The sequence below is a fragment of the Mesoplodon mirus genome, assembly GCF_964341445.2.
Source record: "Mesoplodon mirus genome assembly, chromosome: 2".
Taxonomy (NCBI): Eukaryota; Metazoa; Chordata; class Mammalia; order Artiodactyla; family Ziphiidae; genus Mesoplodon; species Mesoplodon mirus.
The window spans coordinates 35,936,861-35,964,383 of NC_138977.1; the positions used below are offsets into that span (position 1 = coordinate 35,936,861).

General features: G+C 37.6%; 1 protein-coding gene across 8 annotated transcripts in view; it reads right to left on the reverse strand.

Moving 5' to 3' along the window:
* Positions 1-27,523, reverse strand: part of PTPN13 (protein tyrosine phosphatase non-receptor type 13) — a 225,054-nt gene that overhangs the window by 95,383 nt on the left and 102,148 nt on the right. For 6 of the 8 annotated variants that reach the window (XM_082632173.1, XM_082632169.1, XM_082632171.1 and 3 more), the window contains 3 exons: positions 20,086-20,652; positions 3,131-3,226; positions 2,647-2,740 (listed from right to left, as the gene is read on the reverse strand). In XM_082632173.1, the coding sequence (XP_082488299.1) occupies positions 2,647-2,740; positions 3,131-3,226; positions 20,086-20,652 (757 nt within the window). The remainder of the gene's footprint in view (positions 1-2,646; positions 2,741-3,130; positions 3,227-20,085; positions 20,653-27,523) is intronic. The other 2 variants (XM_082632172.1, XM_082632174.1) reach the window with 2 other exon arrangements.

Here is a 27,523-nt window from a genome sequence, read left to right on the forward strand (position 1 = left end):
CACAGAAAAAAAACTTAGAGTTGCTCTTTGGAAAACAGCTTTGAATATCTTTTTTTGGTCACTGAAAGACACTTTTGATAGCTCAAAATCCAAAAATTACTCATTCTTCTGGATCTGACTCATAACTTCCTGTTAATCTCCCCCCACCCACTATGATACAAATCAATAGCACTCTCTGGATCTGTTTTTCCATTTCATTCTAGCTAAAGAAATGGAAATTCTATAAAGAAGCAGGCAACATGTCTAAATACAGAACTATTTATAGATCTCACAAATATGTGACCTAAAGAACAAACAGAACCTCCCGATTAAGTACCAGCATGTTAAGGATATTATCAGAAGCCTTTGTACACATACAGAAAACTCTGCACTTGAATAAGGAATCTAGACAATACTTTAGTTAATGTGTTTTTCCTTGGGCAGAAAGAAGAGATGGGGTACTCTAAAAGAAGTAGAGTTTAGCACCTTACATTAAATGTAATAAATACGCAGACCTGACAATCTACTCCTCCTTGAAATATTTTTTTTCACCTATAACTTTATCTAATACAGATGCTGTGAACACTATGTTGTGTTTTTTACCCTCTTAAAGTGTGAAATAAAAGGTAGTTTATCACTAAATTACAATTTGATGAGCTAAGGCCTCAATGTTAATGTTTCCTAAAATTAAACCGGAAACAGTCAAAACTAAGATTCTCTTATAATGCTGACGCTTTTAGGTACCTTATCAAGAAAATTGAAATAAGACTCACAAAATGGTTCAATTTTGTTTGGAGGAATATGTATTTTAAATAACTAGCAAACTGACTATAAAATCAATCAACCAGATTGGGAGTTTGGGATTGACATGTACACACTGCTATATTTAAAATAGATAACCAACAAGGACCTACTGTAAAGAAAAAAACAGAAAAAAAAATCAATCAATCAACACATAATCCCAGCAATTCTTCCCCTTGTTATCTTTACTCCTACTTCTGATTAAGTTAAAAGGGCATCATATTAACTGTTTATAAGTTTTCTCCAAATTACATATATAGAGAAGAGTGACTTCCTCAATTCAACACAGAGCTTAGTGCAATTCAACATTTGCTTTGTATGGCTGGTCATCCCAAAACAGTTTTGCTTCTTTAACAAAATTATGTAATATCAAGCACAGATCTGTCTTTGTCTCTTACCTCTTTGGTCAAAATTACCAAAATAGTAATCACAAATACTATTACCACAATGGGGTCATAAAAATAGAAAATGCTATTATGCAAAGATCATACCACTTTAGGTAAATGAATACTTATTAGAGCTTTCCTCAAAGAAAGTATCATAAACTACCTTTTTTTTTAAGATTTTTTTTTTGATGTGGACCATTTTTAAAGTCTTTATTGACTTTGTTACAATGTTGCTTCTATTTTATGTTTATGTTTATGTTATGGAGGTTTTCTGGCCTCCAGGCATGTGGGATCTTAGATCCCCATCCAGGGATTGAACCTGTACCCCCTGTGTTGGAAGGCAAAGTCTTAACCATTGGACTGCCAGGGAAGTCCCTCATAGACTATTTTAAAAGGAACAAGAGGGAAGAGAAAAACACACAAGTTTCATAAAAACTGGAATATTAAGGAATAATTTTAGTGCAATGTAATTACTTGGAGTCTAAACCCTGGATAAATTGTCTGCTTTAATCACATGGCTAGGGTTACCTGGTCTATTAATAGTTTACAGGTATGAAACAGTGTCTGCCAAAATTAATCAACTAAGGGGCAAGTTTTTGTTAATCTTCAAATGATTCTTTTGTGTATAACGGCACTTGAACTAAATGAACTGATATCAAATTTAAGAGGATTCCTGTCGGTTGGGAGTAGAATTTGGAAGCAACCTCTTGTTCTCTAATATCACATTATGAATTTCAAATTAATGCTTAACATTAATAATATGCTTCTGTTCAAGTAAGGAACCTGTACACACCTGCAAAAGATACACATAAATATATTCACTACTGATTTGACACCTTTCAGTTCAAACAAAGTAAATCAATCCATGCCTATAATACCACCATTCTAACCCTAGCACAAGAATAATACACAACACCTTATAAGAAACCTGAGTATTTCAGTATGAAAATGAACTCTAAACAGCCCGAAGTGGGCTTTAAAAAATACAAGATGACTTCTTTTAAGCCAGGAAAGATGTAGTGAAAAATTAACTTTTTACATAATAGGTTATTCAGTAGTAACCTATTAATTATTCATTCAACAAATAATACTCACTGAAAGCCTGTTTGTTGAGCCCATTCAACCTCGAAAGAAGTATTATTCTCTTAGAAATCAAAGTTTACTATCTTCTCACAGATGTTTAATGCCGTGCCTTCAGAACTTCCTTACTGTTAATAAGTTATTTTATATTCATGTTAATTTAAAAAATCAAGCACAAACTATAAATAATCAGGGCCAATTCTAATTTTAAAAGATTCCAGTAACTCAAACTACTGTAACATCTTTTACATAATTGAATGAATTTGCAAGAACTTAAAGAGAAGGAAAAGGAAAATGGAGAAAACAGAGGAAAAAGAATAATTTTTAAAAATTCTCCTTGATTCTAACAAAGAAAAAAAAAACACCAGCAACAGGAAATATATTATCATTTTTTACATACCTTGGTCTCTGTGACTGGCCTTGACTTGGGGTTTCATCTACCCCTGGGAGACCACTGTTGGACTCAAATCTCTTTGACACTTCACTTTTTCTCACTAATTGTGAATGAAACAAAAATAGTACAAGTGATAAAAATATCAAGTAATCTTACTTAAAACTCAAGCATTCAGCAGACACATAAGATAATTTTTACAAATCATATTCATGTAATCAAATTAGTGACATAATGTCAATAAACTCTTTAGAGGTAAGTCATGTTATTTTGAAAACAATTATTTTCTCTACTATGAAAATGACTACACTGCTATTTGATGAAACTGCTATCAAGTTCCTATAATACTGTTAAAATGAGTAAATGGAAGTTTTTTATAATTAAAAATTTTTATATAGAATTATTCTTTTGACACCTTATATCTCAACACTACTGAAAGAGAAGAACAATCACGGTTTCTTAAGAACATTTTGCTTGTTCAGATCCCTCTCACCTTTTCTGAAATCTGATTCAGAGGAAATAATAGATGGACTTTCACTGGAGGTACTAAAGGTATCACCGTGGTAAGTTTTGTATCTTCGAATTGGTTCTGAAAGGATTAAAACATAAACATTAGAAAGCAAACTCATTAGCTGTTCCACACAAATCAAATAAGGCACTAAATTTATTTATTTATTTATTTATTTATTTATTTATTTATTTATTTTTTGCGGTACGTGGGCCTCTCACTGTTGTGGCCTCTCCCGTTGTGGAGCACAGGCTCCGGACGCGCAAGCTCAGCGGCCATGGCTCACGGGCCCAGCCGCTCTGCGGCATGTGGGATCTTCCCGGACCGGGGCACGAACCCGTGTCCCCTGCATCGGCAGGCAGACTCTCAACCACTGCGTCACCAGGGAAGCCCCTAAATTTATTCTTGTGAGACTAGAACATTTTTATACATCGCTTTAAATTTAATAATGGATAGGTGGTATTCAAAAATGTGACTACAGTTTTGAGGCAGTTTGGCATACAGGTTAAGAGCCTGGACTCCGAAGGTAGATTTGCTAGGGTTTCAATCTCAGCTCCAGTACTTACCAGGTGCATGACTTTAGGAAGGTATTTAACCTTCCTGCGACTCTTCTTCAACTGAAAAGAGGGTATAATAGTAGTGTGCATCTCATAGGGTTGTTGTGAGCATTAAATGAATTAATATATGCAGAGCTCTTAGAATACAGTGTATGCTATAGAAACATCATTCTTTGCACTAGGTGCTATGAGGATGGATAATCCAAAGACACAGTCCCAAGCTCAAATAATTTAAAATGCAGAAGTACAAAATACTTAAGATGGGACATGTGGGGATGGGGTGGGGGCAGGGGGAGCTGTGTAGGGATGTACGGTGTGTGCTCTGTATGGGGGGGGGCAGAACTCCACTAAAATCTAAATTCCACCTTCTAAATGTTTCTGACTCACCCCTCTTCTTTGTACTCATGATCACTATCATAGATGACTATTCAGCTCAAGCCTGGACTACTTCATGTGTCCTAGATTCCCCTCTCTGCAGTCTTGCTTTCTTGCTTGTCTTGTATTATAATGCACATTACAAAGAGTGAACTTTCCAGAAATGAAAATCTGAGCATAATACTGTATTTCTTAAACTTCTTCAAACTAGAGTCTTCAAGATACAGTTTAGTATCTCCTTAGCTTAGTATTCAAAGCCTTTCCATAAGCTGGTCCCTGACTACATTTATAGCAGTGGCTCTTCATATTCTGAAGCCATAGGTTCTTACTTGCTAGAATCAGATGAAAAGCATAGACCTCTCTTCTCTGCCTGCCCGCCCAAAGCACACTGAAATACACAAACATTGAAACAGAACTTTAAAAACTCAATCCAGGTAGAACCCTTGTTCCAGGGCATCATCACCATCCACTTCTCCAAATTTTGCACTTGTGTTACTGAATTTACAGATAACCAAAAGCATATAAACTTTTAGATTCTTTCCTGAAAGATACTTTCCCTGCTAGAAATGCCTTTCCTCCCCTTTTCTTTTGAATACTTTTTCTTTTTCCTTTAAGAGAAGCCTTAAAGGAAAAAAATCTTTCATGTCCACAAAAGCTTTCATGACCACCTAAAGGCTGAGATAGATATTGCTTCTTGTACTTTCGTATTGCCTTATGCTTAAAAAATTGTGACGCTTCCACTGCCTAATATTGATAGTTCTTTCACTACTTGTTTGTTTCCTCTACCAAAATTATAAACTCTGACAAAAAGGATTGTGTCTTTTTCAGATATACCTCTAGTATCTAGCAAGTGTCTGATGCATAGCAAGCACAAAATAAATATTTTCTGAGTAAATATGAATGAATGAATGAAATGATGAATATATGTGATACACAAAGGTCACTGATGACCTTTAAGAGGACTATTTCCATTGCACAGACAGGTGAGAGGCCAAATCAGACTAAATGATAGTAAACTGAGAAAATGAGTAACATTATTCTTTCAAGAAGTTTGAGGGTTTGAGAAAGAAAAAAGATTTAAAAAAATAAACTAAATGAGACTAGATGAGTTATTAGGGTCTTTTTGGAAGAGTGAAATGTCTGAGGATGTTTTTAGGCAGTGGATAATAAATCTGTAGATGGGAGGAGATTGCAAATGATAGGGGGAAAACTGATGGAAAAATGTGAAGGAACCAGGAGGAGGAGATGGGAAAAAACCAACATACATGGGATGGTTGATTTAGCAGGGAGGAAGAACCTTTCCTTCTTAAGAGAAAGAAATAATGAACAAAGGAAAGAGTGAAAATACAGAGGGAACCCCAAGATACTCATCAGAAATTTGCCATACTCCTGGTAATAAAAGTAAATCACGGGCTTCCCTGGTGGCGCAGTGGTTGAGAGTCTGCCTGCCGATGCAGGGGACACGGGTTCGTGCCCTGGTCCGGGAAGATCTCACATGCTGCGGAGTGGCTGGGCCCATGAGCCATGGCCGCTGAGCCTGCGTGTCCGGAGCCTGTGCTTCACAACGGGAGAGGCCACAACAGTGAGAGGCCCGCGTACCGCAAAAATAAATAAATAAATAAATAAATAAATAAATAAATAAAAAGAAAATCACTTCCTCAGAAGAGTAAAGAAATTCTGCTGTGAAGAAAGTTTTGAGTCAGCAAAAAAAACAAAAAAAAAAACAAAAAAAACAAACCATGAAAGCTTTTATGTTACAGTGAGAGTTTAGATTAGGCTAGAATGCATGAATTTTATTGGAACCAATCAGAACGGTTTTGTGGCTTTTTCTAGGCATTAGAGAAAGCAGACCATGGGAAATACCTAGAACTGAGGAGTGATATGGGATTCATGGTAGCAGATAATCAAGGTATGTGAGGGTTTCTTTTTTACTAGTTTGCAAACTTGAGGACAGGTACTTCACAAAATGAATTATTCCCTTGTGCTAGGAGGTGTTTAACAGAGATTGTTAAAAGAAAAGAGATGAATAAATGAATGAAATAGTTAAATGGCACCACAGAAATCAGGCTGGAAACCAGGATGGAAATGATGGGCTGGAAAAATTGGGAGCTCATGCTGAGGCAAAGGATAGGAGTAATGCTGGGAAGAGTTGAAGGATAAATGACTGGCCATGGACTTGACAGAGAGGAAGTTGTGTATTGTTCTTACAACAATGTTTACCAGGAGAAGCATGCACAATATAGAAGACTCCTACTTTGTCCAGTTTTGTATACAGTGAACATAAGTATCAAATAATACTATAATTAATAAAAAGAGTTTTGGAATTGAAAATCCAAATATGTACCAGAATTAAAAAAAAAATGATTCCGGGGCTTCCCTGGTGGCACAGTGGTTGAGAGTCCGCCTGCCGATGCAGGGGACACGGGTTTGTGCCCTGGTCTGGGAGGATCCCACATGCTGCAGAGCGGCTGGGCCCATGAGCCATGGCCGCTGAGCCTGCGTGTCCGGAGCCTGTGCTCTGCAACGGGAGAGGCCACAGCAGTGAGAGGCCCGTGTACCGCGGAAAAAAAAAAAAAAAAAAAAAAAAAAAAAGATTCCATTCTACCACAGGGAAGTCTCATGGTAAAATAAATGATTAAAATAAAACTCCTGGGCTTCCCTGGTGGCGCAGTGGTTGAGAATCTGCCTGCTAATGCAGGGGACATGGGTTCGAGCCCTGGGCTGGGAGGATCCCACATGCCGCGGAGCAACTAGGCCCGTGAGCCACAACTACTGAGCCTGCGCGTCTGGAGCCTGTGCTCCGCAACGAGAGAGGCCGTGATAGTGAGAGGCCCACGCACTGCAATGAAGAGTGGCCCCCACTTGCCACAACTAGAGAAAGCCCTCACACAGAAATGAAGACCCAACACAGCAAAAATAAATAAATAAATAAATAAATAAATAAATAAATAAACTCCTATCCCCAACATCTTCTTTAAAAAAAAATAAATAAATAAAAATAAAATAAAATAAAATAAAACTCCTCTGTGGGACTTTCCTGGTACCGCAGCCTGCCAATGCAGGGGACACGGGTTTGAGCCCTGGTCCGGGAAGATCCCACATGCCACGGAGCAACTAAGCCTGTGCGCCACAACTACTGAGCCTGCTCTCTACAGCCCGTGAGCCACAACTACTGACCCCGCACGCCACAACTACTGAGGCCTGCGCACCACAACTACTGAGCCCATGCGCCTAGAGCCCGTGCTTTGCAACAAGAGAAGCCACCGCAATGAGAAGCCTGTGCACCGCAGTGAAGAGTAGCCCCTGCTCGCTGCAACTAGAGAAAAGCTCAAGTGCAGCAACAAAGACATGACGTAGCCAAAAAAAAAAAAAATGTGGGCTTCCCTGGTGGCACAGTAGTTAAGAACCCGCCTGCCAATGCAGGGCACACAGGTTCGAGCCCTGGTCCGGGAAGATCTCACATGCCGCAGAGCAACTAAGCCCATGCGCCACAACTACTGAGCCTGCACTCTAGAGCCCGCGAGCCACAACTACTAAAGCCCGCATGCATAGAGCCCATGCTCCACAACAAGAGAAGCCACCGCAATGAGAAGCCTGTGCACTGAAACGAAGAGTGGCCCCCACTCGCCATGACTAAAGAAAAGCCTATGCACAGCAACAAAGACCCAACGCAGCCAAAAGTAAAAATAAAAAAGAAATAAAAATGCATTAAAAAAATTCCTCTGGTTTAAGATGAACGTGATTTGAAAGGATTGTAGAAGATGTCAAACAACACTTTTATCTAATTTATTTATTAGTTTTATCTAATTTAAATGCAATGAACATAGTTAAATGGTTATGTAAGAAGAACTGCTATCTTCAAGGGGCACCAAAGAACTTTTTGTTCTATTGTACAGAACCTCCACGCTAAGGTTTTGAGGAATCTTCCCAAGGTAACTTGACCAAATGACAAACCTGGCATTGTAACCTACAGGACAGTAAAACCAACAAGGCCAAGGGAAAGACCCAAATGTACGGAGGTAATATGGTTTTACCTCACAATGAAAAGTAGGAAGTTGAAGCAAACCTATTCATTAGACAGAGGAGAGAACTTCAGTCACTTGGATGCTAAGCCTGCAATAACAATTTCACACCCCATATTAACTGAATTTACTGCTTCATAACTATTTCTACAAAGTGGCTTTATGAGAGTAAATAAATTTTAATTTTAATTTCCATTCTCTGGTGGTGCTTTATAACTATTCTTACATTATTTCACAGCATCCACATTCCCTGTCTTTTGCTCACCTATGTTCTGTTTCCTTTACTCTGACAACACTAGTAAACTTTTTTCAATCCTTGCATTCCTCTGTAAGACAAATTAATGTAAGTTTGACAAACTCTTCTTAAAAATATAACACCCCCAAAAAATATATATATATAACACCAGGACTTCCCTGGTGGCACAGTGGTTGAGAATCCGCCTGCCAATGCAGGGGACACGGGTTCGAGCCCTGGTCTGGGAAGATCCCACATGCTGTGGAGCACCTAAGCCTGTGCGCCACAACTACTGAGCCTGCACTCTAGAGCCTGCAAGCTACAACTACTGAGCCCGCGTGCCACAACTACTGAAGCCCGCACGCCTAGAGCCCATGCTCCACAAGAAGAGAAGCCACCCGCAATGAGAAGCCCGCGTACCGCAATGAAGAGTAGCCCCTGCTCGCCACAACTAGAGAAAGCCCGTGTGCAGCAATGAAGACCCAACACAGCCTAAATAAACAAACAAATAAATAAATTTACACACACAAAAATATATATAACAATAAATCATCTTCCTGTGATGAACTACTGGTCTGTAAATGTTCTCAGTACCACACCCGGGGGGAGGGGGGACATTGCCTTATGATGCTTTACCACTTCAGAGTAATAGGGCACAAACACTCTGGAAACACAAACTAGATGACTAGCTTAGCAGGACAATTAAGGGGCAGGAAGAACTTTTCCCTTCTAAGGCTGGGGTAGGGGTGTGGTGTTTATGTTAATTAAAGTGGTAGGAATCTTTTGTGAGCTTCTTGTATTTGGAATGCATCTTTAAAAAAAAAAGCGTTGTTAACCACGTTCCTTTCACTTAATGGCATGGCAGATATAACCAGAGTCAAGTTCCCAGGCAATATTTACTACACAGTCATGGTTATAAAAAGGTTAGAATCAGATTAAAGTTCTCAGCCAAAATTTACTACTCAGTTGTGCTTACAAGAAAGGTTAGCCCTTATAAGCTTTCCATTTCTGAATTAAATAATAAATGTAACAGTTGCAGGAATTACTATAAAATTACATGTCCTTTACCAAGAGAATCTGCATTGGTGTATAATAGAGGCATGTTTTCCATGCTGACAGATAGAAACACTTCTTGGCTTTCTGATGACCTACACAAAAGGCACCCAGTAGACACTAACTAGATAGGTAGTAGCTTTCTTCCTCTGTTCTGGTCTGCAAAAGAAGGGTAATCCCTAATTTTCCACAAGGTGTCCTACCATCATTGACGACTCTTTTTGGAGGATCCAGACAACAGATATGTTTTCTATCTATATTTAAATGTATAATATTAGCACTTTAGATTTGGTCCAGATCCCAGGAATGTGGTATTAACTGAGTGATTAAAAAAACACACACAACTTTTTATTATGAAAACTTCTAAACAGACACAAAAACAGAGAGTACAAGTCCTCATATGTACCCATCTCCCTGCATCAACAAAACCTAGTGATTGTTATTTTAATTAGAAAGTGTCAGATTTTTTTTTTAAACAAAGAGATGCTCTTAAGTATTTATAGAATATTACAAAGTTTCCTGAATGCCAAAATTTTTGAATCATGTGCAATGGACCTATAAAGAATATTCAAATACACATTTTATAAAATACACATGTGGCTACTTTCATTGCAATGTTAAAACTGCAACAGCAAAATTTTAAGCTGTCACCATTACAATTGGAGAACTGAATTTATTTGCCTTTTGTGGGATAAAATTAGACTCAGCATCTAATTAGTTGGTTGGCAAATTTCTTTTCTCAGCTAGTAAATATTTAAATGAAACCTACATTGTGTAAATCAGTGTACTAGAGTTCATTTAGGATCATGAATATTCCTCATTTCGCTAGATGATTTTCTTCTCTTTGACTTCCTATATGTATTTAGTTTTCAGACATGGAAAATAAAGTTGTAGTTAACAATCTTAGCATAGAAATAATGAGTGCAAAAGAAGAAATGGGAGAATAAAATTAGCCTGAATACATGTCACCAAAAAAGCAGTACATCAAATTGAGTGTGTGAATATATGTATGTAAAACACATAAAACACATAGGAATACAGTCTCTCCAAAAAACATTTTGTAGAATAGTGGTGAGAGAATGAGAAGAATAGGGACTAGAGAATAATGGCTTAAAGAATTAACACCTGGATAGAAGTCTAGTTATAGAGATTCTGTAATCATACATACTCTGACAATTAAAGATATATTTTAATTTCTAGTATTACTTTACTATAATTAAGAGAGTACTGGGGCTTCCCTGGTGGCGCAGTGGTTGAGAGTCTGCCTGCCGATGCAGGGGACACGGGTTCGTGCCCCGGTCCAGGAAGATCCCACATGCCGCGGAGCGGCTGGGCCCGTGAGCCATGGCCGCTGAGCCTGCACGTCCGGAGCCTGTGCTCCGCAACAGAAGAGGCCACAGCAGTGAGAGGCCTGCGTACCACAAAAAAAAAAAAAAAAAAAAAAAAGAGAGAGAACTATTTTTTTGGTCAGATTACAAGGTATAAAAATCTGACAGGACTTCCCTGGTGGCGCAGTGGTTAAGAATCTGCCTGCCAATGCAGGGGACACAGGTTTGAGCTCTGGTCCAGGAAGATCTCACATGCCGCGAAGCAACTAAGCCCGTGCACCACAACTACTGAGCCTGCGCTATAGAGCCTGCGAGCCACAACTACTGAGCTCCCGCATCACAACTACTGAGGCTCACGCGCCTAGAGCCCGTGCTCTGCAACAAGAGAAACCACCTTAATGAGAAGCCCGTGCACTGCAATGAAGAGTAGCCACTGCTCTCCACAGCTAGAGAAAGCCCAGGTGCAGCAATGAAGACCCAATGCAGCCAAAAAAAAAAAAGAAAAAAAAAATCTGACAAATATGTTATTATCCTTTAACTGTAACCTGATCCTCTAAACTGCAACTCTAACATGGTATTGACTCCACATTTATATAGCAACATTAAAAGGCAGCTTTTCAATAGGCTAGTGTTTTGTCATAAATTCTTGACAACTGAGAGTCATAATTTCCACCAACACTTAACACACTTAACACTTTAAACATATGAAGTTGTGGGATGTGGTCATGAACACCATACTTTTAATGGTTAGGGAATTATGAAGACTTGCATGATATTCTGAGCTTATGTAGAGCTATTTTAGATGAAAAGTTCAAATCTACAATCTTCACATTAAAATGTATCTAAGCCAGTGCAAACTGTAATCTAAAAACACGTTTCACAAGTGACACATATTCAAGCTCAGACACGTAACATGAAGGAACTGAGACTCAGGCAATTGCAACATCAGGAATTAAATAACCACTTTTAGCTTGGCATTTCTTTACCTTTAATACATGACCCAATTTACAGATAAACGTTTCAAAGAGAAATGCACTAAAATGACGGGTTTTGTAGTTCAGAACTATAAAAAAAAATATTTAAAACCCTGCATTTTTATAGTTATAGGTCCTAATAAAATATTTCAACCTTCAAATAAAGCAGAGAAACAAAGGTAATAACATTATGTATTCATGTATGAAGTGTTTTCCTCTATGCTTTCTTTTGAGGGGGTTAATTTCTGGAGATTAGAGATTGTACCTTGTTTATGATCATTAGAGCCCACTGTATTCTATATTACACCATGCTGCATGACACATGAATAGAATATATTCTAAAATCCTTTGAGAGCTAGATGTGGTCAATAGAATTTTTAACCAAGAGAAACAGAACACATGCAAGTACGAATATATATAAATGAGGAAAGGTATATGGAGAAATACTCTGTGAAATATAAATTACTTTATAGATGTAAAATTGTGCAGAGTAGGAATGCAACAAGAGTGAACAGTTCCTCTATGATGGTCTTGCGTAATGCAGTAGCCATAAATCTGGGCCAGCTGTACCACTCTTCCAGCATCCTCCAGGATCCTTTGTTGTTATGACTTCAACTGCCCCTTCTAAAGCTTTCAAACAGTACAGAGTTCTAAAGGAAAGTGATTGCATTTGCTGTTGGCTGGTCAGGCTGTGACTGACAAGTATGTAATTTTCTCTTAGAGTTGGACAGAACAGAGGAGAAGGAGGTGGGATTTCTCCTCACTATATAGTATAATTTATCAGAGAATATTGTTGTATTCCATATCTGAGGTAGCGCCACTGAATATACTAAACATTTAATATTAATAGCCATGTTGCAATATTCAGTTTAGATTAACAAACACTTACTGACTATCTATTATATGTCAGGCATAGTCGTAGATACTAAGGATATAGCCATGAATTAGACCAGGGCAAATTTCTGGTGTCTACAAGAGGAGAAAAAAGCTCTTCAAAACAAATAAATTCAATGAAAAATATAGGCCAACATCTGGAAGTGGGAAGATGAGAGAAAGCTTCCTGAGCTATGCAATGCCTGAAAGCTTAGACAGTCTTTTAAGGCAGAAAGCTGCATGAACAAAAGCATGAAAATATAAAATAGCCTGTATGGAGGGAAGTTGGTGAGGGAGGGCGAGAGGAGTGGGAGGGGAGGAGAGAGAGAGCGTGCGAATACACGTGGTGTTGGAATGACTTGTGAGATGGGAAATGCTAAAGGGTGAGACTGGAGAGATACAATAATGGAAAGCTTTAAATACCATAATCTAAGAAGCCTGAATTTTATCCTGCTCAGCTGATAAAAAGTTATTAAATGGCTGAAGGCACAGAAGAAATGTATTCAAATTTGCATGGCAGGTAAACAGAGGACAAACTATAGCTGAGAGATCAATTTAGAAAGCTAGTCCATGAGCAACAGAAGGAACTGAGAGACTAGAATGAAATGAAGAAATATTTTGGAGGCTACAACTGTTGGGTCTTAAACCTTGTGATGATACTCATTACTAGTAAGATCCATTTTAAATCTTTCTTAAAACCTATTGATCCATGCTTTTCAGAAGGTTTCTATACCAAACCCAAACTGGGTCTATGTTAACTATGTATGAGTTAGATTTAAATTAGGTCCCTAATTTCTGATAAAGTACCCTCTGATTTCTGTGGACTCCAAAACCAGTATTATATTACTGTGATTATAGACACTGGAAAGCTCGTTTTGGTTTCACTTTTAACTTTCCTTAGCATTTAAAAATGCAACTTCATTTTTTTTCACTTGGATAAATCAAAGAAGAGAAGTAAATGTCTATGTTCAGTTGTTTTTAAGCTAAAGAATGACTTACTGCATACTTCTTCTCAAATGCTTTTCAAACCAATCTTCGGTTATTTTTTACTGGACTAACTGTGTGAGAATGGTTTGAAGCTGCCCTCAATGGCTAGGTAATTTTAAATAAAATATTCAGTTCCTTAGCTGCACTAGCTACAATGCAAGTGCTCAACAGTCACATGTGGCTTGTAACTACAGAGCTGGACTTTGTAGATATAGGACATTTCCTCCATTGAAGTTCTATTGGACAATGCTGGTCTAAAACATAAATCTCTTTAAATTTCAGCCCTGGAAACACAGTAGGCACTTGATTCTTTCTGGTTAAGATGTTGAATCCATCTATAATAGTGTGCCCTTCAGAGCTACAAAATATATTGTATTTTAGTAGTATAATAATAAAGTCATTAATACTTAAGTACATGTGATACTTGACCAATATCACATAAAATCCCTGCTTATTCATATTTACTTCTGTGGAAACTGATTATTTAAATTATTTAAGTTCATGGAGTAATCCAAATAACGACTCAATCTTTTTTTTTTTCTTTTTTGCAGGGGGTTGCTATTCTAAGGGAAATAAGGTAAAAATAAAATCTGAGTAGTTCATCTTTACCAGTTTTGGCTCTTAGAAAAGAAAGATAAGTTTTGAAAATATTTCTCTCTCTCCATAAAATGTCACTAGTAGCATCCTCTATGATGAACTGTAACATTTATGTTTCCATCCTCCTACTCTTCTGAAATCTAACTTTAAAAGTATATGCGGGCTTCCCTGGTGGCACAGTGGTTGAGAATCTGACTGCCAATGCAGGAGACACGGGTTCGAGCCCTGGTCTGGGAAGATCCCACATGCCGCGGAGCAACTAAGCCCGTGCGCCACAACTACTGAGCCTGCGCGTCTGGAGCCTGTGGTCCGCAACAAGAGAGGCCGCGACAGTGAGTGGCCCCCGCTTGCCGCAACTAGAAAAAGCCCTCGCACAGAAACGAAGACCCAACACAGCCCAAAAAAAAAAAAAAAGTATATGCACTTTCAAATTCAATGGAATGAATGTGAATGGAAACGAAACATTAAGGTGCCTTAATAGTGAGAACAGGCTCACATATTTGAGTGTTTACATACTCTAGCTGCACAACAGAGTTTAAGCTGTATTCACACAACAGTCACAGAACAGCAAAAACTAGGCTAGACCAGAGACCACAGCACTGAAAGAAAGGAAACGATACTTAATTTAGACATAAAGTAGATTGACTGTTGGAAGCAAAATTCTATTCATAGTCCCCACCCAGGGTGTGGAGTGCTGTTCATACTATACTCACAGTACTGGTTCCAACTTAATCTCTCATAATCAGGAATGTGCTGCCAACCACAGAGCAGTGGGTAGGGAGTGTGTGGTAATTACACCACAATCGACACGGGAACAGATACTCTCATTAGAAAACAGACAATTTCTCAGATCTTGAGATGGAGTAGAGACAGGTGGAAAAGAAAATACTGGGAACATGGGCTTCCCTGGTGGTGCAGTGGTTGAGAGTCCGCCTGCCGATGCAGGGGACACGGGTTCGGGCCCCGGTCTGGGAAGATCCCACATGCCACGGAGCGGCTGGGCCCGTGAGCCATGGCTGCTGAGCCTGCGCGTCCGGAGCCTGTGCTCCGCAACAGGAGAGGCCACAACAGTGAGAGGCCCGCGTACCGCAAAAAAAAAAAAAAAAAAAAAATACTGGGAATAGGGAAGAAAGGAAAAGACTATAATAGTACAGTCCTATGCTGAGGTGAAAAGAGTGAAATGAAAAGAATAAAGCAAAAAAAGTGAATGACATCAAATTTTAAAACTAGTTTCCATGAGAGAAAGCTGTTATGTTTCTTCCTGCCCCTCCCTCACTGCTTTATGAATGTAGAAAACTATTAATAATCATCATAATAATCTTATAATTTTAAAACTTCAACTACAATTTCTTTCTTGGGATCTTTTTTGTTCCTAACTTTATTTTGTTCCCAAAGAAATTAGAGCACTCAATACCAACCACTGCTTGATAGTTTACTCTCTTATGCCATCAGGTACAGGATAACCATCTTACAGATCCTACCGCAGTAAAGCCCCATCAAAACACTATCCAAAACAAAGCAAAACAAAATCCCACTATCTGCCACAATAGAGGATATGACACAATGGAGCTTCATCTTAACCCATATCCAGTGTGGTTTATTGAAGGAAAAACCAAATGAGCCTTTCTTTCATAATAATATCTTGTTTTACTGTATTAAAAATTATATAATTTTACTAGGAAGAGACCTAAGGGGTTTGTTTAGGTGGTTAGTTGAGTGTCCAACTTCCCAGGCAGTAAAATATTTTCCCAACAATATATCTGAAATGTTTCTGGTTTCTGCTTGAAATCAGAATGGCAGAACGGAAAAAATCTTATTCTGGGGCTTCAGAGACCTGGATTCTAAATTCAGCTCTGTTATGATTTATGAATTATGTCTTTCCTTTGGCAAACTAGTCTACTCTGGGTGTCTGAAAATGAGATGTTTGATTTAAATGATATCCAAATTCCTTCCAATACCAAACTCCATGATTTTAATGTCTGATCTCCCCTGTGCTAGTTGGCTGGTTGATGCTGTCAGCTGAGGAGATGCTATGGAGGTGATTTAAGTACAGGCTCCTTTCAAGAGGATGGGGCCTGGGCTAAGGTAAGGGCTATACATTTGAGGTTGAAGGAGACAACTGTCTTTCCCATTAGTTCAATGAATCTCCTCACGTGCCCCAAAGAACAAACTGCAATTTAGCAACTTCTTTTCTTCTGTCTGTTGTATTATCCAAGTGAACACTGTAACACATCCTTTTTTAAAAATTAAGAGGTAACATGTGGTGGGAAATTCTTAGACTGGAATGCTGAAATCTCTCATGGAAATCTACAATCTCCCATAATAATGGAAAATTTATCATTAACCAGTTATGTGATCTTGGGTACATGATTAAATCTTCACAAGCCCAAGCACATGTGCTTTAAGACCTCTTCTAATTCTAAAATTACTGATACCCAGTAGCAACTTCCCATTGTAAAGATCACAAAAACTGTAGAGAGTATTAATATCTTTAAATGCTTTAGTCCACAGAAAAGGGATCTATGAAGCCTACTATTCATAAGAATTAAATGAGATAAATGGGTTTATATTATTTTCCATTCTTTTTTCTTCTTTGTATACTAGCTGAAATCTTCATATTGGCAATCTGTACTTTGCTCGGCTAACATAAATTATCTTACCTTTAGAAAAAGACAGCACAGCATAAAACCAGTAAATTATTCAACTAAATAACTAATAAAATTATTGCTTTTGAATTCCAAACCTCAAACGTTCCTTTCAAACAATGCTTTTAGTCTAAAGCAAATATAATTTATTACTACTTGCAAGTTACTATATAATAATGGAGTTTATTTAAGGTGCTATATTTCCATAATAAACCAACATTTTCAAGGTGTTCTGTTTTCCTTAACTTGGTTATAAAATATACTCTGGGGGGAAAATGGGTAGGTTCTTTGTGGGAACAAATGCTTTTGAAACTCTTTAATACAAAGAAAGATTTCAGGATAGAAATTGTCCTATATCAAATAATTGAAAGCATATTTATTTTTAAAAAGAAATCTTTTCCTTTTCTTTTATCTCTTATAATAAACCTAAAATTTCTAAATCTGGAAATTTGTTTTTGTAACAAGTTACCACTTTGAAAAAATAAGAGTTTACAGAGATTATATATCATCTTTGCAGATACATATATGCATATCTGAAAACAAGTTGGTCTATTTCAGTTTCCATAGGACACTTACACACACATGCATGCACATGTTTCCCAAGAAGATAAAAGACTTCTATGTAAACCAGGACATAATTTGACTTAATACTCACTTTATAGGACATCCCCATAAATCACCTATTCAAACAAAACATGTTAAACAGACTATTTATTGCAGCATAATTTAACAAATTAAAAATATTTTCACTAAAGTTTTGATGTTTGAAAACATTATAAATTAATATTTATGGCGCAGTAGTTTAGAGTCCGCCTGCCAATGCAGGGGACGCGGGTTTGTGCCCCGGTCCGGGAAGATCCCACATGCCGCGGAGCGGCTGGGCCCGTGAGCCATGGCCGCTGAGCCCGCGTACCGCAAAAAAAAAAAAGAGAAAAAAAGAAAATATACCAGTCAGTTTTTTTTTTTTTTTTGCAGTACGCGGGCCTCTCACTGTTGTGGGCTGTCCCGTTGCAGAGCACAGGCTCCGGACGCGCAGGCTCAGCGGCCATGGCTCATGGGCCCAGCCGCGCTCTGCGGCATGTGGGATTTTCCCCGGACCGGGGCACGAACCCATGTCTCCTGCATCGGCAGGCGGACTCTCAACCACTGCGCCACCAGGGAAGCCCCCAGTCAACCTTTTAAATGTTAGAAACAGTCATCTAAATTGGTGTGTATCTTCACTATTTATATTCTGAGACAATCATGGTTTTATCTATTTGAATCATTGAGGGATTTTTTTTTTCCACAATGGGCAGAATTTCTTTACATAAATGTCTCCATGAGGGAATGCTCATAAGAATGTCAGGCTAAATTATATTCATATGTTAGCTGTTGTGCAACACTAAATAGTCATGAAATACAGCTTCTGAAAGGAGAGCCTTTATTTTAAGCTACAAAGTGACTGCTTTTTGCTGTCACAACTCTAAAAGTTTACTTATCAGAGTTAAACAGTGAAATCATGCATAAAACAAATTTCTAAGTTTTTATTTTCTTTGAAAAATAAAAGTCTTTTCAAGTCTTTGAAAGTTTTTAGATCTAGGTTATATTCGACCATCTCATAATGCTGGCTAATGTTTTAAAAAATGCAATTATATATAAACCCATAATATTAATTAAGTGTTCAATAATTTCCTCCATAATTTCTATTTCCCCACTAATTTGCAACTCCTGAATTGAAAAAAAAAGTGCAAAACTTCATTTATGAAAAGTAAAGCACAATGTAGGGTCTATTTTCAGTCCTAGAACTATGCTTAAAACTTAAGTAACAGACCAAACCTTTAGCAGAGTACTGTAAAGGCAACCTATGGATCAAAAATATTCACTAGGACAATGATCTTAAAAATGAATATGACCCTTGATTATGTTACTACTCTCACTGAACTAGAAGCACCTTAAAGCTCCCTTTAATCACCTATGTTCCAGGGGTCTAGAAGCAGCAGTTATAAAACTTTAATCTTCAAAAATGCAGAGGATTAGGGACTTCCCTGGTGGTCCAGCGGTAAAGAATCCGCCTTCTAATGCAGGGGACACAGGTTCAACCCCTGGTCAGGGAACTAGGATCCCACATGCCACAGGGCAACTAAGCCCTCGTGCCACAACTACTGAGCTTGCGCACCTTTACTAGAGAGCCCACGTGTGCAGAGCCCACATACTCTGGAACCTGCACGCCACAACTACAGAGCCCATGCGCCCCAGAGCCTGCACACCACAACTAGAGAGAAGCCCGCGCACCGCAAGGAAGAGCCCGCACACCTCAACGAAGACTCCGTGTGCCGCAACTATGCAGCCAAAAATAAATAAAATAAATAAATAAATATATATTAATATTTAAATAAATATTAGATTGAAAACTCTTATTTTGCCCTCTCTTCTACTTATCTATATTAAAAACAGCCTCTATCCATGTCTAGAACATAATTTTATTCTGTTCAACATATTGTGCTTTGTGTGTGAATAGGTACTTTTGAAACAGAGCTTTCCCCTGTAAATAATAACTGATAATTTATAAAGTTATTTTATGCCCCCATACTAGGATTGTAATAATTTGATTTATTAATCACTTTACATTCACTACCCAATTAATTTGTGTTAAGCCCATTTTACACATAGGGTAACTTAAGACGGAGTGATTAAGCCCAGCTGCTGAACTAAGGATCACATAGCTACTGAGTTGGGTAAATAATTCAAGCCTAGGCTGTCTGACTCTAAATCTATAAACCTAAACACTATGATTTTAAAAATGTAGATTTAAAACTTCATTCCAGACCAAAGAAATTATAATCTCCAGGAGTCGTGTCCCAAAATGTGTTTTTTGAAGCTGGTGGTTTGGGAACCACTGCACTGTCACCAGTCTACGCTGCCTCCCTGGGATTGCTGATTTTGATTAACTGCATCTCATTTCCACGAACCAGTCCTTTACAGAAGCCTCCCACAAGATAGTGCATGATAGCCAGTGCTGTGGAGGATTAAAAAGAAGTAGAAAACATGGCTCCTGCCTACCTAAAATATTGAGAGACTTATACAGTGGCTGGACTGGGTGTGTTTAGTAAGGATGACTTTGTGGTAGCACTGTACTTTGATTAGGGTTTTTGTGGAAGGAAGAACAGAAATTGACAGAGAAGAAAGAGCCTAACTTGGCTACAAAGGTTTGGCAGTGGAAATAAGACTTATGGAATGGTTTACTAACCCTTCTTTATTTCAAAACACAATTTTAAATACTTCAATTCTCTCTCAAACACACACGAAATTACTAACCTTCTTCATTCATGGCTTCTCTCAGAACCTGAAGTTTCTTTTGTCTTTCTCGGATTCGGTCCAAAGCACTTGATATTGCTGAGGAGGTGGGCAATTCTCGTGTGTGAAACACTGGATCCATTTTCTGAGGGCCAAAGATATCCAAGGCTATGCTTCCATCTGAGTATCTTGCCTCCTTTTTCCTAGGAGTAGTTGAAGTCCGTACTGTTACCGCCTCAGGCAGACAGTGTTGGTGTCTGTCAGTCTCCCCAGAAGAGATGTCTCTGTCACCTGTGCAAAGCAAGTCCATGGATGAAGCCCAAATCTTCTTCTTGGGAAGCGCATCAATGCCAGGGATAGCTTTTTTTTCTGGGCCACTAGTTTTGAACTGGTAAGGGGAGCAAGAATTTTCAGAATCTTCATGTCCAGAATTATTATCTGATGAAATGTCCTTGAAATAAACTTCTTCATATTGTGTGTCTCTGATGGACAGAAATCCCATAGATTTACTAAGCCCTTTGTTAAGAAAGGTCTGATGAGAGAACGGAGACTTGTATGTGTCTAGTACATCAGAAGTAGAGCTTCTTCCTGGAATGATAAGAATCTATCATGTATGGACAGAATTTTTAGAAAATAACTGGAATGTAACCTTATTATTGACAATGAAAGTGGTGGCAATTTCCTAATTCTCCGAATGGAGGAAGAGAGATGAAATGGGATGGTGGTGATGATAAGGGAAATGGAAAGAGATGTTATGTTTGTATAACTTTTCATAGTCCAACGTTACTTACCTAATGATATCAATAATATATTGAATAATATATTGAATCAATAATATATTGAACTTACTTCTTAAAGTAGCATTATTTTATATTCAAAGGTGAATGATTTTATATTCAAAGGTGAATGATTTTAAAAAATAGATAAGAGTTTCTGATACAACCAGTTTGGTAGAATATTAATTATTCATGAAACGATTTGGGGTAATAATAGAATATGTAGTATACTCCTTTAACTTCTGAAGATATAATTCAAATAGGTATTATTTCAATATAAAGCCCTGCCATTTTCTGGTTATTTTAAATAAACATGCTTAAAGAAGAAACAAAGAATTCTTGCTATATTCTGGATGGAAAAAAGATTGTAGTATTTGGAATTCTTAAGTATCAAAGTTTTATTATGATTAGATATGTTTTCAGAAAATTTGATTATGTTTGAAATCCACACAACTTGACTGTGTTTAAATTATGTAAGAAACAATTTTTCCACGGCAGACCATCGTGTACTGAAATAGTTTTTCCTCTTGAACACAATGTATCAATATTTGTCAACTAGAAGAAATTACCCATTCTTATTTATGCTTTAGTCTTTGATGTAGTTAAAACCAGTATGCCATTCTAGTTTTTTTTTAAGGCAGCAGTCTAAATGCATTGAGGCACAGCAAAAATGTCCAACCAGAAATTTTTTGAATTCATAGATGCAACAACAAAAAAAATCACACATATATATGGTTCCACTATTAAAAAGAGAAATGTAGAAAAATATAGTTACTAACCCAATAGCCCATAAACACTGAAGATTTCCTGTGTGACCTTCTGTGATCCCTCTTTCATAACCTATTTGCTATGGATACAATGTAAAATGATGACTAGAACCTTCTTGATAATAAATCACTTATTAACTCATTTGAAGAAGTCAATTGCTTCTTCAGGGTAACAACTATAAGCTCTAATTCCCTGACCACAAATTTTACCTTAATAATCATAGACAAGTAAATTAATTTCAGAATGGCAACACATAATTGCTTGAAAATTAGATTCAAATGTTTTCTTGGTACTCATCTTCCCCCTGAACATGGATCCACTCAAGTGCAAATAAGGATAACATCGCCTATTTGGGGCACATCATCTATAGCAGCAGTCCCCAATCTTTTTGGCACCAGGGACTGGGTTCACAGAAGACAATTTTTCCATATACTGGGGGAGGGGGATGATGGTTCAGGGGGTAATGTGAGTGCTGGGGAGCAAAGGGGAGCAGCACATGAAGCTTCGCTCGCTCGCCCACCACTCATCTCCTGCTGTGCAGGCCAGTTCCTAACAGGCCATGGACCGGTACCTGTCCGTGGCCCCGGGGGTTGGGGACCCCTGATCTACAGAATACTGGGAAATATACCACACCACATCTAGACACATAGATTGCCACAGACTTTAGATTCTAATATAAAATAATTTTAAATTGATAAATATGTTTATCTTAAAGTATCTCAGTGGTGAATTACATTCTTAAACCACATATTGACTCATTAATTTAAAATTGTATTAAATATAAAGAACAAAGATACTCTTAAAAATTGATAGAATACAATAGATAAAAAATAAGACTCAGGGCCTCCCTGGTGGTGCAGTGGTTGAGAGTCCGCCTGCCGATGCAGGGGATACGGGTTCGTGCCCCGGTCTGGGAGGATCCCATGTGCCGTGGAGCGGCTGGGCCCGTGAGCCATGGCCGCTGGGCCTGCGCGTCCGGAGCCTGTGCTCCGCAACGGGAGAGGCCACAGCAGTGAGAGGCCCGCATACCGCAAAAAAAAAAAAAAAAAAAAAAAAAAATAAGACTCAAAAGGATTTACAGATCATAGAATCACGGATGAACTCATCAATCTGCCTTCTTTTACTATCTTGACTACCAACAAGTAGTCAAAACTTGGAGAAAATCAAACAAGTGGGTATTCTGGCAGCACCATAAATTCACGGTCAACCACTTCGGACACTCAACATCATGTGCTAAGAGTAAGTTCACTCACTTTCCACAACTGATTCATTTTTCCTCATTCTTCAGATTTCCCACCTTAACTCTCATCTCTCTTTACCTGATGAGCTGGTCTCATATTCCACCAAGAAAATAGTTGTCAGAAGACAACTCATTCTTCCATGACTAATTCTACCTATCCACCCGTGTCTGTGATCTTTTCCCTACTGTCTCAAAGGATGAAATTTCTTACCAAAGGCCAATTCCCGATATGTGTTCAATTCCCCCCTCCTCTTAGTTTACCAACGATTTTATTTCTTTGGTTAACTTCTGCCCTCTCTGCTTCCATCTTTATTATCCCCCATTTCTACTGAGTCATTCCCATTAGTACACAAAACGTGCTCTAATATCTCTATAACAAAACCAAACTAAACAAAACCTCGCCCCTATTACCACATTTCCCCTCTAGCCACTGCTGTCTCCAATTTCTCACTTCCCATTCATTATTCTACCCACTTTAGTCAGCTTCCCATTCCTCTACACCTTGGCAACTCTCATCATGTATCACTGATGATACCCATATTACCAAATCCAGTGGACACTTCTGCATCCATATCTTACCTACCTCTCAGCAATAACTAATAGTGATGACAATCCCTTAACGAATCACTTTCCTCTCTGTACAAGCTTGGTTTCTTCCTACTTCTCAGACTGCTCATTCTAAGTCTGCTTTTCCTCCTCCTCTACTGGATATCCAAATGTTGGCTTTCCTCAGATGTCAGTTTTAGAACCCTATCTTTTCACTCTTTCCTTATACAATTTCACCTATTAACAAGGCTTTAAATATTATCTATATACTGACAATTCCCCAATTTATTTTCTTGGCACTGATCTCTTCTGGGAGCTCCAGTCTGAAACAACTGGACCTTCTACTAGTATATCTCAGAAGCACCACAAACTGAACATGCTTAAAACCAATCTTTTGCTTCCCATACCCAGAGATGTCCATTTACCCTGGTCTTTCCAACCTGAATAAGTGGTACCATTATACAACTGACGGCTCAAAACAGAAATACGGGCACCCTCCTGAAACCCTTCATCTTCCTAATTCCCCATATCAAACCCATCAGAAAGTGCCGGCTATCTAAATTCTCAAAGATATGTTACTCTGTTATTTCCAATTCCACTGGCATCACCCTATTCCCAATTGACATTATCACTTGACTAGATAACTGCAATGGCCTACCTGCTTCTTTTTTCATCCAACTACCCTCCACCCAGCAGCCAGACTAACTTTTAAAAACACATTCCATGATGTCACCATCCTGCTTAATAAGTCTCAAAGGCATACTATTGCACTCCAAATAAAATCTAGACTCCTTCTGGGCGTGCCACTTGAATCCTTTTTAGTCTCATCTCCACTTTCCTTATTCCATCCAGGCCACAGGTTTTTCTCTGTTGAGGTCTCTTAAATGTTAGGACCTTTCTTATGGTTAGTTGTTTCTTATTCTATAGTTTTATTTTAAATATGACTTCTTCAGTGAAGCTGACCACTATTGAAATAGATCACTTTCCAAATGTATCATGAGTCTATTACATTTGTAACGGTAAATTATTCTCTTTTAGGTCATTAGTATTTACCAGCTATCTATTACTGGACCATGGTATCCTAAAAGAGCCATGTCTTCTCACTAGTCATATGAAGCTTAAAACTAATTGCTAATAAGGTGGCTCTTGGACAACTATGGCTTTATAAATGCTAGGTCTTTATTGTCTTTATAAAAATTACTAGATATAAAATATTTCAGTTCATGGTTATTAAAAACTTCAGAAAGTTATTTTAAATTCTGCAGGGTAGAACAAAATTATAATGAAAATAATTCATTTAAAGGTTTATATTAACTTCCTACTCTGTTTCTACAAAATATGGCTCATTTTGCTTTATATGTTTGGAAATCACATTATGATAGCTAACTTAAAATCTCATGACTATTACTTATAAAGTAATGATTCTGAACCACAATTCTCTTCTAGTAGCCAACAGGACAAAGAAAGGCATGGTGACATAGGAAGAGGAGTGAGAAAGTAAGATGAGGGGAAGGGAAGGGAGAGGGCAGTGATACTCTTCAGGAAAACAGCAAAAAAATTGTGGAAGTGTGAAACAAGGTTCAAAGTGGTACGTATATACTTGTTACAAATGCTCTAAAGTAAAATTGTAAGAGCTATGAGCTACAAAAAGCATTAAAGGGAGAAACTGAGTGTGGATGACCTTTTGAAGGAAAAGAAAGGAAGTGGTAGGAAAGAGATGTTTTGAGCTAAGTGGTTTCTCCAGTGGATCTTCTAGCCTAGGACTGCTTTTCTTTGATTTTGGGGAAAAAAAGGAGACATAACTTTAGGTAGAGACACAGAGAGGTGGATTTCAGCTGGTTATAAACATACTATTCTTAAATCACATATTCCTAACTGGCCGGAGTCTCAATGCGTTTTGTCATGTCAATGATGCTCACTGTCTTCAACTACACAACAAGATATGTAATTGCCTGATTAACACTTCACTGGTGGATAAAATACATATGGCATCATACACAGCAATATAGTATCATGGTTGCTTTGTGCTGCTAAAGCACTAGGGAAAAAATTTCACTAATCTGAGAACTCAAAATTAGAGTTCAAATATAGCATTTGGCCATATAAATGAGGAAAAACATGGAATTCTAGGCCCTCTTATTAGATGCTTCAGTCTAGTAAACAAGTGAAAACCATTTACTGTTAATACCAGTGTCACCTCAAATAACTATATCTGAGAGTAGACAAAATGCAATTTCTTCAGATGCTTTCCAGATCTTTCCAAACATGTGCCCAGGCTATTATAATTACTTTATTAAACAAGCAAAAAACAGCACTGAAATCATTAATTAAGTTCACCTAATAGCTATGCTCACTACTCATTTTGATCACAGGAAATTAAACTAATGGTATTTCTGAAAGCAATGCCATTGTAGCTACTTTTTAAAAGATTTCAGGTGGAGCTTTCCGTGGTATTTTCCTATCCTGGCAGAGTTAGAAGCTCCTTCATCTAAACTCACAGAGCATGCTGGACCTCTATGAAGACATTCTCTCACTGTATTAAAATTATCCATTTTATTATATATCTGTCATCACTCCTACTCATTTCCTCACCCCCACCCCCAACTGGAACAATACGTAAGGGATCATGTCTTACTCGTTTTTGTATTTACTGTTCCTGATAAAAGAAATTCTAAAAAAAATGCTTGCAGAATGGACTGGTTATATAACTTTTGAAACCTTTTAAAGTCAATTTAGGTAGCATAATCTACCAGAAAGATTACTGTCAAAAGATGGGGTTTTAACTAGCTTTGTCATTCAATCCATGAGCTGGGGCAGGCCACTTAATTTGTTTCTCACTTCCTTCATCTACAAAAATGTGGATATAATTTATGTCTTCTTCTTAGAGGTGACAGGATAAACGAACTAACCCATTTGAACTATTATGAGCTCTTCTGAACAAGTAGCAACATAAAGTTCTAAATTTTGTTTCTATTTTATTTTTCTCAGCATATAATTATCTACTGAGGGAGAATTTAAGTTCTTTTGAAAGAAAGTCATAAAACCAGAAATCAAAAGATCTCCTGGAAAAGTTTTAGATTCTAGAATTTAAAAAATCAAGTTATTCAGAACAGAACAATTAGTGACTCTAGGTAGATTTTTCCACCTTAAAGAATGCTCTGAGTTCGGAAACAGTTTACAGACAACATTAGATTACATACAATTATAAGTATTCAAATTTAAAATGAAACTACAAACATTTTCCTTTTGGAGGGTCCGTACTTTGCTAAAAAGTAAATGGCAAACAATAAATAAATGTTGAAGAGCTATGAATAAAAGATTTTAAGATCATAAAGAGTATTCATAATATAACATATTCCATTTATTAAATTAAATTGAAAAAATCTTCCTTGTAAAGTACATTGTGTTTTAACTATTTTTGTTATTTATGATGAACGTTATCCTTAATGGGATATCATCATTCATCTTTCTCCTCACACTGAGTCTCAAAAAATTCACAGCATCTCTTAGAAGCTAACTTCAAAATGACATTTCAGTATTAAAAGAGGCTCCCCGATTCCCCATCTGTCTTCACAAATGTGTTCAGGTACATAAAAAAAGAAACATGATATTATCAATACGCCCAAGTTCTGAAGCACTATCATGCTGATCTAATCAAGGTGTAGGCTTCCACCTTAAGCTTTCTTGGCAGGAAATGTTTGATTTCTTTCTGCTTAGTGAAGCCTTTTATCAGCATTGACAGTATTATATAACAGAGTGGAGGCGCACAGCCCACTAGTTTAGGCCTTAGCTTCTGTAACAGATCTCAGAGGTAAGATGTAAGGAGAGACCTTTTATGATCATTTACTCATAGATGAAAAATTTTATTGTGAAGTTTTAGTTGAACAATCAGATCACTTAGATACAAGGCATTATGTCTAAAATTGCTTACTTCTTTTAATCTAATTCTGTATCTCACTGCCCATCTTGACATTTTATTTATTGAGAACAGTGGTCAGGAATCTAATAAACTAAGTTATCACTACATAAAGGCTTTAGGTTGGTCTGCATCAAAGAGAATGCTTTACTACTAATGTAATATGACAACGTTGCTTTGCTGCAAGTGACCACTGACAGTTAAGAACTGGCA